This window comes from Morchella importuna (assembly GCF_003444635.1).
Source record: "Morchella importuna strain M04M26 chromosome Unknown Morimp01GS017, whole genome shotgun sequence".
NCBI classification, from domain to species: Eukaryota; Fungi; Ascomycota; class Pezizomycetes; order Pezizales; family Morchellaceae; genus Morchella; species Morchella importuna.
The window spans coordinates 815,439-830,817 of NW_025763414.1; the positions used below are offsets into that span (position 1 = coordinate 815,439).

The 15,379-nt window shown below is 45.0% G+C and overlaps 2 protein-coding genes across 2 annotated transcripts; both read left to right on the plus strand.

Annotated features, from left to right (window-relative positions):
• Positions 1–5,317: 5,317 nt before the first annotated feature.
• LAJ45_06118 (uncharacterized protein) lies at positions 5,318–7,438 on the plus strand (the record flags this gene model as incomplete). Its single annotated transcript, XM_046115685.1, has 1 exon — positions 5,318–7,438. The coding sequence occupies one exon, from the start codon at positions 5,318–5,320 to the stop codon at positions 7,436–7,438; it is 2,121 nt and encodes a 706-aa protein (XP_045971269.1).
• A 2,984-nt stretch (positions 7,439–10,422) lies between these two features.
• Positions 10,423–12,788, plus strand: LAJ45_06119 (uncharacterized protein; the record flags this gene model as incomplete). Its single annotated transcript, XM_046115686.1, has 2 exons — positions 10,423–10,882; positions 11,026–12,788. 2 exons carry the CDS (start codon positions 10,423–10,425, stop codon positions 12,786–12,788), a joined length of 2,223 nt encoding a protein of 740 aa, XP_045971270.1.
• Positions 12,789–15,379: the final 2,591 nt, after the last annotated feature.

A 15,379-nucleotide genomic window follows, 5' to 3' on the forward strand; every position in this document is an offset into this window, starting at 1 on the left:
TTCTTTTCGGTTCTTTTGGAAGGGTGGTAAGCTTTTTAGCGAAGTAGAATGCAATAGTTTAGTTATACTTATGTGCCTCATACGTTATATATGGACCTGAATGAATTATTTAATGCAAAAACTAGTGGTGGCTTTTGAGTGATTTTGGAAGGCCTAGGATCTGATTTACAATAACACCGGTGTTTAAGCCTTTGGATTGGTCCTCCATTTGACAAGACAGCTCTCGTACTTCATCAAACGAAATTTCGAAGTTGAAGAGTGCGTGTGGAGGAACATTGTTTCTGAGCTAGTGTGTGGTTCAGGATGTTGTTATGAAACATGCTCGTGATAGTTAGGCTTCTGATGACGTAGCTACATGTAGGCTCAGCAGTCGTAGGTTAGAACTCGTAGCTGCGATCTGTCCTACGGTACCGCCTCCTCCCCCGCCTCCACACACAAACAACCCTAGTCCACATCTAAAAAAATATTCGTTTTCGATCTAGATCTAAATACAGGGTATTTCGACAGGAGCCCATACCTCCCATTGCTTTGAGGGTCTGGAATGTTTGATACAGCTACAACATGGACATCAGTAGCCTGCAGGTGCACCGGCTTCAGCATATAATAGCATGAATTGATAGCTCGATTGGGTTATATCTACGTACAATCATATGAAGTTGAAATATAGGTATGGGAGCGTACTGCACCGGCCAAAGTTAGTGGGTGCATGTAGATTTCACCTCCGGTCTTAATGATAAGAGCAACCTGCTATGATATTAATGTTCAATAGCACTCTGCCATGCACTTATAATCTAGCACTGAATTTACCTGGATATTTCTGTTCCGTATTTCATTTGCTCGGGAAACATGCAAATGCATGACTCGCCCCGCTTCATAAGGGTAGTCGCTTTACAAAGGCGCAGGTTCTGGGTTTATGAGTACTCGTCCTGCAAGAGTACAACTTTCTCGTCTACAGACATGGACCCTGGCATATTAGGGCAAGTCGACAGTGTGATGTTTTCGTCGTCCCAGGTGTGACGTTCTTAGAAAAGACACGTTGTGTTAAAAACGCGGGATAGGGTAACTGATCACGAGCCTCCCATCTCGCCGTTAACTCCATATGCATCGTATCTTATTCTATAAGCTTTATCCTCCACTGAAGCTCCGGATCCGGTTGAGGTGAGCTTGAGTTCCCCGAGTGCTATTTCAGATAATGCAAGAATTGGGGAACGGACTCACACCACGAATGAAGGGCCCTGCCAAGTAAGACTTTCTGAATCTGAGCCATCTGCTTGAAAGTTAACCAGACCTATAGGGCTCGAATCATTATCACCATTGACATTAGAGGCCTAGCGAGAGCAATCTTGGACGATATTCTATGAAGCTATCAAGAAGCTCGGAACCCAAATATGCATTTCTCAATAGCAATCCCGCGATTCATTTCCGCCAGCTTTCGGCCTACTTACCGGGTAGATTGAGAGTTAAGGAATTAAGACAAGCTCTTAGACGTTTGATTCTGAACCCTTGCTATTAGCTGTTGCTTTGTCACCTCATGATCGAGTGATATCGGAAGAACCGGTCCCCGCAACAGTACCGGTAATTGAGCCGATCCGTCTTTTGGCCGTAACCAATCTAGGTATGTAACAATTACATGTATATTTGTCTTATGGTACCGGAAGTTTCTTTTTCTAATTAATACTCACTGAAATTGTGCGTACATGGTAGGTACACATCCTTACTTACCCGGTCACTCACAGAGATATATATAAAATTCTACAGTTGTGACTGTGAGACTGTGAGTGAAACCTTGGATCTCAATCAAAGCCACCGGCTTCCCCGAGTCAACAAATCCCGGGGCGTGACAAAACGCCCACCGACCACCGACTGGCACCTAATAGCGCAATTCCGGGTGCTATATTCCGTTTGACCGCTTATCGCAAGGCGATGGTGAGGACAACATGGATACCTAGGAATCGTAAACTGCACCCTCTCGGCTCCATATTTTTTTCATGCATATTGAATATGGGGGGCATAGAACGAGGTACAGTAACTCTGGGTGTGAAGTTCATTTCGTTAACTGCCTGTTATGTCACTGCAGGTCAATAATGCTCGTTGACATGGTACTGGTTGTGATTGCGAATTGGGGATTTGGGATTGGGTGTTGTTGCAGGCTATTTGACGCTTTTAAACGAGATGGGCCCTGCCTGCCCTAGCCCTGTGGGGGAATTCATGTGCAATATCGTGCGTGCAGGGCAGGAGAGGGCTTTACCGAAAACCTAATTCTCTACAACATGGCAATCGATATCCAAAGCAAAGCCTCCACTGCAAGAGAGAGAGGCAGACTACTCAGCCCACCTTTTCAGCACGGCATGTTTCTACTTCTTATCTTCAGATCTAGATCACAGCCTCGAATGCGGCCGCTTGGCAACGGCGTTAAAATAGTCTGTGGTGGTTGACTCTCATCCTGTGGCTTCGGCTAGGCTTTTAGCGGATAAAACTGACGACGTCTGTGGCGCACTACTGATTAAACAAAATTCGAGCTGAACATCTAGCGCAGTGCAGCCCTGTGGAGAGGGAGGGTTTTTTCACGGCCGCGATCGGCGGCACAGTGGATAGAAAATTTGGGAATTCTCACATCCTACGTAATGGTCTCTGCAGGGGGGTCATGGTTGGTGGTGGTAATTTTTTGTTCTTTCTCATTTCGGTTCTTGGGTTGGGTCCAGTACGAGAGACCGAGTGATCGCGGAGGTATCCACAATAGGACCCAACCGTATCGCCGGCGGAAAAATGGGAGGAAAAAAAAATCAAAAAAGTGGAAATCATCGCAGCAAAGAATAGAAAATATGGACTCGAAGGGGACGAATGAGAGAATGAGCATGGGCATAATAAGCGCAGTTACTTCTTCTTTCTCACCATTATCCATGTCCTTTAGGGGGTCAATTCCTCCTTTTGTCAGCTGAGCTGCAATATGGGCTCCTGAAACGTTATATACATGTCTACCTACATGCTCAACTTGTCATATCTGGTACAAATATCACATTCTCTGTTCCATCGCGTGGACTGGATTTTTGATAATGGTACGTTCTTAAGATCTTTGGCATCAGAATGGGAGGTCAATTTCCTGCACAGAGCAACTAATGCATTAGTTACATGTCAAGACGTCGAGAATCTACTGCTTTGGGAACAGAAGTAGAAATCTGAAGAAGAAGAAGAAGTCAAAGAAGGCCAGGCCAGGGCCGGATGCATATTCCGGTAGATTGGTGATAAGATCTTATTTTCTCGTCCTTCCCGCGCCGGTGACATACAGCTGTCCCACTGAGGGCAGGTGCAGTAGTTCTAGAGTACCACATCCAGTCTAATGCAGTAGATTTATACCCGCCGCGCACTAATAATTACTCTTCTCTTGGAGAAAACCAAACCTGGGACGAGCGCATTGACGTGACGGTAAATCTACCGTATTTTGTACACGTTGCAGAATATTTTTTATTTTTATTTTTATTAGTTGATACGGAGGGGAACTTTGAAGACCTTTTGGTTCCTTTTTTTACTTCTTATTTTTTGGACGCGCGCTGGGGAGATTGGGAAAGATTTAGATCTGAACGACATAAGGGCGATGGTAGCTGAGTAGCCAGTGAGCGCGCGTTAGGTGATACTAGTGGGGGGACAATAATCTTGAAAATAGTAGTAATGATAGAAACTAGTACCAAGCATTAGTTTTCCAAGATGTTTCCCCGTATTCTTTATGTCTTCTCATGTCGATAGGGGGGGGGGGGGGGGGGGGGGGGAACAGAGCGTCTATCCAGACAGAAGATGTGTCTCGGATCAAGCAGCACTCCGTAGATCGAAACCCCAAACCTTGATTTGACGCGACGAGAGAAACGCGGTCCCAAAAATAGCCAACGAAATTGAAGATCCGAAATGGGATAAATGGTAAATTCAGCGGGCACTAAAAACTTGCCACAATGAGCAAGGCGAAACACCACCTCTCCCACCTCCGTTCTCCCTCATACCCTGTAAGCTAGGCTACAGGATAGGGTGCTATGTACCGGTACCAGATGGAGTGTTTGTATATCAGGTATCTGATTGATGGTTGGGTCTGGGGTAGACCCAGTAAAGGGAGCGATATTGAGCTGGTAAACGAACGGACAACGCACACGTTGGAGATCAAGAGGCCCATGGAGGGCGTCATCTCGTGTGCAGCGGGGAGGAGGAGCTAATCGGTCCTCTAGTGATGTGAGGATGAGCTCGAGATCTCAAAACGTGAGTACTAAGGGAAAGATGGTATGGAAGCAACGACTGGTCAACTGTTAAGATGAGAAGATGACGGTTGATGTAAGGAGACCTGCAGCATATTAATCGGTGGAATAGACAATTATTGTACATGTACATGTAGGTGCTCAAGATATTAGAGAACAGTAGGTAGCAAGAGTAGCAGTAGTAGCTAATGTTTGCACCTGTGATCTACTGTACATACACCACCACCACACGGTCTCCATAGCTCGCTCGCCGCAGTTCATTCACTCACTCACTCCCTGGTCTTGGTGGAGTGGACTGGAGGCCACACTCTCTAATCCACCCCCCCAACATACAAAAGAACCCCTCCCCCGCCCCTCCGTACCCCCCTCCTTTTTTTTCCTTCCCTGACTGCGAGCATCATCACCATCTTCAACTCGGCCTCACACAACCCCTCTCCTCCATCAACGGCCCCTCACAGTTTAATTGTTTATAAAATATTCCAATATCTCCCTCTTGAGACAGAGCCCCTCCTCTCCCCTCACTTTAGATTCGCGCACTCTGCTACTTTCCCCCCTTCGAGAACAGTACGTGCATAGTAGCGGTTTCTCTCGCAGTAGAAAAGGCACATATCTGGACGCGTTCTAGTGCTTACTTGGCGCCTGTACCATCTGGTTTGTGCTCCTTACATGCACCATCCATATTCCTCCTCCTTCATTCACCGTCTCCCTCTATCCCTCTGTAAGGATCATGCAAAGACATGACGGGGTGGGGGGGAGGGGGAATTAAGAATTTTGTCTCGAACACTTCAACTTACTATATGGTTTTTTTTCTTCTTTTTTGGTCGAGTCAGAAATTCAAGTCACGACGCGGCTCATTACTACTTTTGCTTAATTGCTTCTGGGTCACAACTTCACAAAACCTCACCCGGTACCTTTTTTTTGTGCCTCATTCCGCTCAATCCAGCATTTCTCGTGTCAACTTCCCCCATTCCATATAACATTCAGCAAACCAATTCCTTACGCGATTTGAACGCGTTTTGCGATTTTGCTTCGTCTTCTCCGTATATTCTTCTGTGTAGAAAAAAAAAAAAAAGGTAGTCATTATGAATTCAACGCGTCCGCGACCAGTAAAGATCTACCGAGACGCGCTCGGACCCTCGTCAACGCCCGGTTACACCTCCTTGTCCAAGACTTGCATCCCAGCCATTCCTTTATTCTCAGCTTCCGCCGCTTCATCCAGGCACACCCCCTTACAACGCACTCATCATGGTCGTGGAAACCCGCAGACCATAATGTTCCGTCCTCCCATCGTCGGTCCTTCAACATCCCCTTCTAAGAAAAAGACCATAAGCAGGACTATATACAATAATACCCTTTACCCGTCGAGAATCCCTTTACCTAACCGTGTGTTCAAGAACTCTTTCGAAAGAATATCTATGCCTCCACCTCAAGCAGAAGATTTTACCACTGACTCGCCTATGAAAAAACCTCCCATCTCAGTATTCAACACTTCCTCAGCTCCGATGGCAGCTACTCAGCAGCAGAGAAGACCCCAGAGTGCATTGTTCACTAGCTTCCAAGCTAGCTCGACAAAGGTCATGGCAGGGAAGGAGAATATGATACCGGATGTACGCTCATCAGAAGAACCTACAATAGTGGGAGGGAAGCAGGTCGTCTCTTCATCGTCAACAGCGTCATCGTCCCAACGGTCAGGTGCTCCACGAAGGGTCTTGATGGAGGCCGCCCCAATTAAGGAAAAGAAGCCGCTTAAAGAGAGGACCCCTGTCAATAACGCCTCACTCGAGAAGGAGTCGCTCTCATGGGAGCCGCCGGAGATTGTCGATGATGGCAAAAAACCTCCCTATAGCTACGCCACTCTTATCGGCATGGCTATCCTTCGGGCTCCTTCTCGTCGTCTAACACTTGCTCAGATCTACAAGTGGATCGCAGATACCTTTCTCTACTACAGGACTTCCAACAATGGGTGGCAAAACAGCATCAGGCACAATCTATCACTCAACAAGGCATTCGTGAAGCAGGAGAGGCCCAAGGATGACCCGGGAAAGGGAAACTATTGGATCGTAGGTAAAGGCTTTGAGAATCAGTTCATGAAGAATAAGAGCTCGCGCAAGTCGGCCTCCGGATCCCATTCAAAGAAGCTCTCGACATCAAAGGCAATGATGCTGGATGAGATGGAAAGCGCCGCGGAAGCCGAGGATATTGAGATTCATGTCGATCGTTCTGAGCAGATTGACAGCACGGATACTATCGAGGAGAACATCGGAAAGGACTCGGTAGACGAGTTACTTGCTCTATCATCTGATGCTACCAGAAGCGCCAGCCCTGAACCTCGAGTCATGCCTGACGAGGACGATGATATCTTCCGACCCTCATCACCACAAGCGACCATCGCTGCAAACTCATCACCCCCAGCAAATATTTGTTCATCGCCACCAATGACCAGAAGCCAGATGCACCTTCCCCGTGATGCGACTCCTCCCTCAGTCTTCCAAACACGGAAAAGGAAGATGTGCGCAATGAATGACAGCGGTTACCTTTCGTCGCTGGAATCATCGGTGGTGCGACCAAACAGCGAAGAAGACAGACCCAGAATCAAGCGCGGAAGAGCCGAAGAGGACATCGCTCGTATTCGACATTCCTCTCACGAAAGCCCAATCCGCCGATCGGCAAAGACTGGATATCACAATTTTCTCAACTCATCCCCACTGCGGGGCTGCGGTGACAACCCAATGCTCCCTCCTCTTACCCCTGCTACTGTGCTTCGTGCGCAGAAGCCCCCGATGTCTGTGAGCCCGATCACGAACCTCCGACTTCATCGCGAGCGCGTGAAAAGAATGCTTACATCACCTGCCCGTGACATCACTTGTTTGGAAGATAATCACTGGAGCAACGCATACCAGAGTCTTGGCGACTACAATTACAATATGCACCATGACGAAAACGCTGAAATCACAGAAATAATTTCTAGAGCTTGCTATGGATCACCGGACAAACGTGCGGCAAAGCGACGAGAAGCCAGGGAAAGCTTCGGGGGTGAATTAAGGCCGGCGGAACTTCTTGGAGAAGGCTTTCTCGAACCACTAGATATCTTTGGTATTGATGTATATGGCGTCATGAGGAGCGGTTTTGAACAGTTTAAGAACGACGGGTTTGGGTCCCCAGGTAGACCTGGGTTGGACCGAAGCCAAACTACAGATTTTTAATGGGCTTATTCCCCCACGACACGCGACAACGATCATCACGAATTACGAATTCCTTTATTTTTTATCTATCTTTTTTGGGTGGGAATCTGGACAAAAGTGACACGGAGCGCCTATGTTTATTTCTTTCAAAGCTTCATTTTATTTTAAGAAGTCACGAAGTTCATGATGGAACTGAAAGGTCGGGATGGAAGGCCATACATCGGGCAGACCTTGTTATCCTTTTTTGGTTTGTTATTTTTTTCGGATTGGTTTTTATTGGCCATTTTCTATAGTGCGGGGTTCTCCGGGTCTGGTGGGGGTGTTCTTCATTTTTTTTTTTTTTTTTCGTGTTCATGTTTTGGGTTATCTGTTTGTTTTTGTTTTTGTTTTTGTTTTCGTCTGTTTGAGCGACAGCAGATATGTCATTTTTTTTTCTTTCGCATTGGAGTCTCGACGCGTTTGTGTGCGGTTTTTTTTTTTTTTTTTACAACTGTTTGCCACAACAAATTCTTTCTTTTTTGTTACTCCCATACTCATTAGGCTATAATACCCTCTTCTTTTCTTCTCATTTGGTAATAATACCAGCACCTAGGGATTTGGAATTCATTCGGGGGGCATTGCTGAAAATACTGGCGGGGTAATGGTGTTTGTTTACAAAGATCAAAGCTTATTGAGGGGAGTGTGTATTTTTTTTTTTTTTCTTTCTATGCGTGTGGGTGTGTGATGGGTCATTCTGCATGTTTCCTGTTTACTTTTTTTTTTCTTTTAACAGCTTGTGGTTTGATGGATTTCCAGAGCACACATTGGTACCATCATTGTTATTATCGCGAGTTATGGTGTTTTTATTGGTTGGGAATTGGGTTTGGTGGGGGAATTCTGTTTTTATCTTACTTTTGAATCAATACTTTAGTGTATTCTACCAAGAAGTACTGAAAATGCCTGCCCTGTAAGGCCGCCGGTCTCCTGCAGTGAAGATCTCGTAAGATATCGCGATTATTGCGAGTTTTAAATTCTTGTGTATTTCGTATTTTATATATGACTTTTATTTTTATTTTATTTTTTTTAATTCTTTTATTTTCCAATAGGAAGCTTGAATTTCGAATTTCAGCACGCACGCAACAGCTCCTTATCGGGTGACCTCCCACCGCGTATCACAGTCGCGCTCGCGTCGTCACGCGATTCAAGCTGTTGACAGGGAAGGGGCGAAAGAAAAAAGAGCGCCGCCTTGTGAGAATTGACGTAGTAAGGCTACCTATCGGCATATCACAAGCGGAATGGAGAGAGATGATGATGGGTGTATTGATATGGAGCGGTGGTGAGATCTCGCGCGCAGGACTATGTAAGGCAGTGTAACCACTGTAAACCTCGTCGAGTACGCTCTTACTGGACGTTGAACTGGAGACTTCGCTGTTATCGGCTAGTTATCCGATTAGTACCAATGATAGGAGCTCTGGCAATTAATTCGGAACATCCACATCCCAGACACAAAAGAGCACATCTAGAGTACTGCGAGCGACGTATTTGCAACCGAACTAGCTACCCATTGATCAACAGCAGGAATAGAGTACGGTTCATGCACATGCGAGTTTGAGACGGTGGAAGTCGGAGTTAGGCTGGAAGTGTTCTTTTTTTCTCAAGCCACAAACAGAAAGGGACCAATATGGAGGTCGAAGTAAACTGTTATGCATGGAGGGGTACATGTAAACAAACCCAGAGTAGCTGGAATGGGCACGCGTCTATGGACTATCAAAAGCCGCAACTAAAAAAACACTAACTAGAGATCGGTGAGATCATTCGGGGAGGGTGGTTCTTGGAGCATTTACCCGTGCTGTCACGGTCTGTTACAGTCTGAAAATTGCTCAGATATACCGTGGTACTCGTGAGATCGCGAAGCATTGCGGGGGGGTCTAGAACATCGGATCGAACTAGAGAAATGCATCCTGCAAGTACGGTGGATTTAAAACACTGAGGCATAATAAAAAAGAAGCAGGCTGGTAATGGGGTATCTACGAGTGTCAGAAATTGAAGATATCGACCTAGGTTTAAGCCTGAGGCCGACAGTTGTAAAGATTAACATCAATACATATAATACTAGGGCCAACGTTTGCTAAACACAAGTTATTAGTTACGCGTATTTAACGGGCAAATTCAGTCTGGCCTGGACTTACCTGACCTTTTATCCAAACCCGACGTGACCCTGCTTGAACTTTGTTTTCCCATAAACTAACATTCACTAATAGAAAACTCAAGTCCCGGACCAGGACCAGCTACTAGTAAGTTATGGTTTACTAATAGAACTTACCTATATAGCTCTTGGGTTAGGATCGAATACTTAACATCTAGCGTGAATCTAGACTATATATATATACTTACTGGCTTTCAATATCAATATTAGACTACCAAGGTATTGTTTTAACGTTGTTGTTGTTGACGTTGTTGCGCGAGGTGGAAAGTCGGCGTCATGATCATGATGTATTTGGTAAGATCTGCAAGACAGGCAAGGGACAGATTAGTACTGCGGGCCAGTAACAATGAACTGAATGTAGATTGGGCTAGATCGCGCTAGTACCCAACTGGGATTCAACTCCTAAATAATTTCAAAATAAGGAACTGGTCAATTATATCAAATACAGGTTTCTTTACATCGCTGAAATGTAGAAATAAAAGGTTTTTTGTATCTTACTAATATTAACACGTGATCTCTTCAATACATCACGTGAAAAGTATAGTTTTTTATGATGCCTACATATGTATCTGGGTATTAAATTATTTGACTGGGCTACGAAGGCTTTGCTGTTGCTTCACAAGAATGGTACCATAATGATCCTTACGGGTAACACTGCTGAAAGCTCGTCCTGTTTTAGCTACTTGTAGTCATCAAGAAAAAGAAAATCTCTGGTCCTCTGATTCTCACCTCACAGAATATCATTCGATTTTCATTCTTTTCTCGAAAGATCTTAATTGCCTATAACTCTTGGTTACCTACCCCAGAGAACTAGCTCACAATGAGGCGCCGAACCAATAAGAACAAATATATGAGGGTAGACGATGAAACCAGGGGAGTTGGTTGTCCATCCGGTTCTCTCGGTGGTAGTAGTTACCGCTCATCACCTCTATCATCAACACCGAACTTTTCTTCTCCTGGACCTACGACTGAACAGTCAAGACAGTCACTTCGTACTCCGAAAGCTCCAGGAGCAGAGAAAAGCTTTACTGGTAATTCGTTAGTGAAGAAGCAAATGACTTCGTCCAACCAACGCCCAATTGATCCTGGACAGAGTTCGTCTGGATCAGTTCACCGAACCAGCAGTCGGAAGCGCAAGTCCCATGAGTTTCTTGTTCTAGATGAAGAGATGATGGAGCAGGAGGAGAAGAGGCTAGCAGAAAGGGAAAGGAAGGACAAATCAAAGGATACAAAGGAACGTGATGTGTCGAAGAGGCAGCGGGGTTCGAGTCAAAACAAAGGTGAGAACAAAAACATATGAATTGGGAGGACAGCTGGATATCATATCAGGAGGGAGTCATTGATTGGTTAAAAGTGGCCAACGATGATTGGGAGATTACTGAAACTTGTCGAATTCCCTTTTGCTAATTACGGTACAATTTAGGGACTAAGGCTAAAGGAACCCAAACCAAACAGAACGAAGACGAAGAAGACATTGTCAAAACACGGAAGAGTAAGGCCAAAGATAAATATGGAGAAGTCACAAATAATCTTCGTGATAAATACGGAGCTTTGATTCATCCAGATCCACACCAATGTTCATTGCTAGAACTCAACTCAAAAGGGGATTGCATGGAGCTTTCCGAATTTGAAATGCCTCAGCATCACGGAAAGGATAAGGGTGACCCAGAATCCATTGGTGTTCCAAACACTGGTGAACATTCCCCGACGCTCATGCCGGAACTGTGGGAAGACGGGGAAAGACTATACCCACACGAGGGGTATGAGGCAAAGGTTACCCAGAAAGAATTTGACGATTGGGTTGGATCATATTTCAAGAAGTTGACGAATGAGGAAAAAAGGTTTTTAGAAAACAAGGGTGACATGAAGACACCTTTCATCATCCCCGACCTGGGCCAACACTATTCTAAGACCTGGGCAGAGGAAGATGGATTAACAACCCCAGAATACAAGGAACCTTCTAAGTCACCCCCGCCGACCCCAAAGGATGGATCTCTTCCACCGGGGCATTCCTTCAGGCCATTGACTGCACGTCTCTTTGCGCTTCTTCTCCCAGAAGCCCAGGAAGACCCCACCAACACAGAATCAGAGAGCGCCAATAATCTTTCAAGCTCTCAGCCGGGTCCAAATGCATATACAACCACTATGCCAGGCCTAGAAGAGCTAGATCTTGTTGCGGATGGGCCTACAGATGAAAGACTCGCTCAGGAGTTGCGTTACATTGGATTTTTTGACAAAAATACCACATATGTTTGGGAAACTGGTAAAAAGAAAAGAACCGGCGATGAGACCGACGAAGGGTCTGAGGATGAAATTGGTGAAGAGATTGACGATGACACTGACGAAGAATCCGAGGATGACACTGGTGATGGAGACACAGACGAGAAGACTGACGAAAAATCCGAGGATGAAACTAGTGAAGAGTCCGACGGTAGTGTGGGCGAGAAACCCACGGATGAAGTTTCAATCCGCCTAAAAGAACTTCAGGGCCTTCTCAAAGGCCAATGTATTCTAAACATTGCAAGAAAGACAAGAATTTCGGGAGAGATAGAACGTCATATGGTTCACCAAGAGCTACTACGGAGTTTTGGATCTCTGGATAGCAAGATCAATGATGCATCGAGCACATTCATTAAGAAGAGTTTAAGTGTGGTTAAGAGATTTCAAACTATGAATAAAAGAGTTGCACCCGCAACCCGCCGTGGAAAGAGAACTGGCTTTACTAAAAAGCCATGGCCGATCCCGGAATCTATCCGGAAAGCAATGAAAGAAAGAAAGCTTTTGGTGAGAACCAGCGAAGCAGCACTGAGAGGCGAAATTCTAGGTACCTTGCCTATTAAAAACACATTCGAGGAGATGGGTGATCTCTTGAAGAAGGTAGAGGAAGAACTAGAAGCCAGTACTGAGCAAGTAATGGTTGATAGTAACTTGTTCAAGGGGGAAGGTGAGGAATGGGAAGATGAGGATGAGGGAGGAGAGGGGACTAAGAGGAAGAGAAAGGAGAAAGATGATGATTACTATGAGGAGGAAGAGAAGGAGAAGGGCAAGAAAGAGGAAGAGAACGAGGAGGACGAGGATGAAAATGACGAGGATGAAAATGACGAGGATGAAAATGACGAGGAAAGTGAGTCTTGGGGGGATGATGATGATGATGACGATTACAAGGGGTGTGTACGCGGATTTTAGGCGGATTAATCGTTCATTTCTCTTGAGAGAGGGCAAGAAAGCAAGTTTAAATAATTCGCATACTCGTTGGGCTCTAATTTGTACTATAGGGCAGTTGCGCTAAATTAACACTGCCAGCTCATTACAGTCCTCAATAATAAAATTCTATGCTTCTCTTATCCAGACGCGCGACCGAAATTCCAGGATTTTGATATAAAGGTAAACCTTCGCGATTCTGCTTTACTTACTAGGGAGCTAGGTAAACGGGTATATACGATCGATCACTTGAAATAGAATGGGATTTGGAGTAATCTTACGAGGTACTAGATCATGTATTTGGAGGTAAAAGAGGGCCTGTAAAATTACACTACAATCATGTATGAGTGACTATAAAAAGACCCCTCCAAGCTTACCTATAATATATGAACACCAGGATGGCCGAGAAGGTAGTAGCGCACATTAATCAATAAGCGGCTGCAGTACCTTTTATTATTTTTATTGTAGTGAATCGGCTGGGCCGGAGGCTATGTTGATTTTGATTTCTCTAGAGGATAATTAAGGAGGTGCGGTGGAGGCGCTGGGAATCGACACTTATCAATGACTTTGAGCCCCGATGTCTCCAGGACATAGTCCCACAGTGTTGAACAAGGTGTTTATTTTAGGCTTTCAGGCCCGAGAGTTAAATCTCCGGGTTGGACTTTTTCTTGGAGTTTGTATTTTTCATGGAGCTATATTTCGCAGATTTTATATTTGCCACAAGGGCCATTTTCCATGGCTACAGCTTGTGAGGGTCTATAACATGTTCTTACCACCTATTTTGAGTATATAAAGCTCTGTAATTTGCCCGTCTTATAGCAATAACCAAGAAAACAGTCATAGTATTCCGCACCGAAAACTTCACAAGATATGCGAATACCGCGAGTGATATTTCGTGAAGAAAGCTTGGCTGTTGATTAATACTATTCCTGTACTGGGGTGTAAGTCTGTATAGTGGTTGCAACCACGGTCACTACATGTATCTATAGACTTACCCCTACATGCGTAGTACAGTATCTACCTACTAGTAGTAGCCCACCTCGCGACCGCGATGTCTCCCACCTCCTGAGAATTCTCCCACCTCCATGTAGTAAATACTTGAAGGCTGAGCCAATGTTACCCGTAGCCTGTTGCCCATAGCCAGCTTTAGTAGTTGCCCATAGCCAGCTCTCATACTCGCTCATTGATTACAATTGCAATTGCCAGCTCCTGTGGTTGATCATATGGCCAACTCCAGTGCCAGCTCCCAGTTAATAATTGATTGTTGCTCTCAGTCAATTCAAGCCATCGTTATGTTCTACTTTCCATCTACAGTGCTTCCTCCCTCTCAATAAATTTACAGCTCCACCTCCCGTAGTATAATTGATCCCCTCATACAGGGCATGCCAGTGTCATGTTCGCAACCTGCTCTAAATTTTTTTTTTCTTTCTTTTTTTTTTTGTTTAATTCATTAATTCCAAATTTTTGGTTGCTATATGGGTTAGGATCCTTCACTCTCAACCAATCAAATGCCCAAGCGTTTGAAAAAAAAACCATAATCCAGTACATAATGGATAATGGACATGCAGCTTCCCGACCACTTATGGTTTACTTAAGAATCTCAAATGTCAATACAGGGCCTCCGCCAGGAGTATTCTCTTGGCAAGCCAGGGTAAAGGTTAAACTTTAACCGCAGCAACTTTATTGGTTTGAGACAACGATACTCTCCCTGTAATCGAGACGTCTCAGTAGATAATTTCTCATGATGGGTAGAGCAGCTCGAACGACGAACCTCTTCAGGTGGTGGAGGAATCCGTGGTAGCCCCAGTGGTATGGCCAAGAGGTTTTAACATCACTTAGGCCACGGCGCGACAACAAAGCTATGCCTAAATAACGTCCCTAACTAACCCTATCCAATGGAGAATAATTGAGTGTCCTAATTTATGCTCTTTTTTAACAGCATATCATACACTCACTACCACCCGTTCCCGGTTCCTCCCTTTGGTTCACCAGATTTATAACCATAACCAATATACCCAGCCCTTCAGGCTCGACACAGAAAGCAATGGCCTTCCTAAAGATTGTCCTCAAAACTGCCAACAAACACCTCGCTCCGCCCTACCATACGTTCTCTCATCACCGACGCTCTAATTGATCCATAATTCGGAAACACAACGAGCTTGTACATGTTACGATGTGAGGCTTTAGGCGGTTACTGTCAGAGAGAGAGAGAGAGAGAGAGAGAGAGAGAGAAGAATCAAACTGTGAACAGTCTTGAAGCGTTATATCTCGCAGCAAAGTTGAGGCTTGATTGATGACAGACAACTTATATAATCTCACTCGATTCGAAAGGTATTTACCTCAAAAGACTACAAACTATACGGATAATTGCTGATAAGAAAGTAAAGAGATAAAAGAATTACCAGGTATGTTATACAGCCAATCCGGGGCTTTGCTGTAGATGTCTTCTCAGGGCCGCCGTAAAAAGCTAGGCTGCTCAATATTATTGGTAGGAAGTCGAGTTATGGCCGGATCATATATATGGTGGCCGCTTGCCCAGCTCACCTTATGTGCTTGCTATATTTATACAAGCCTTA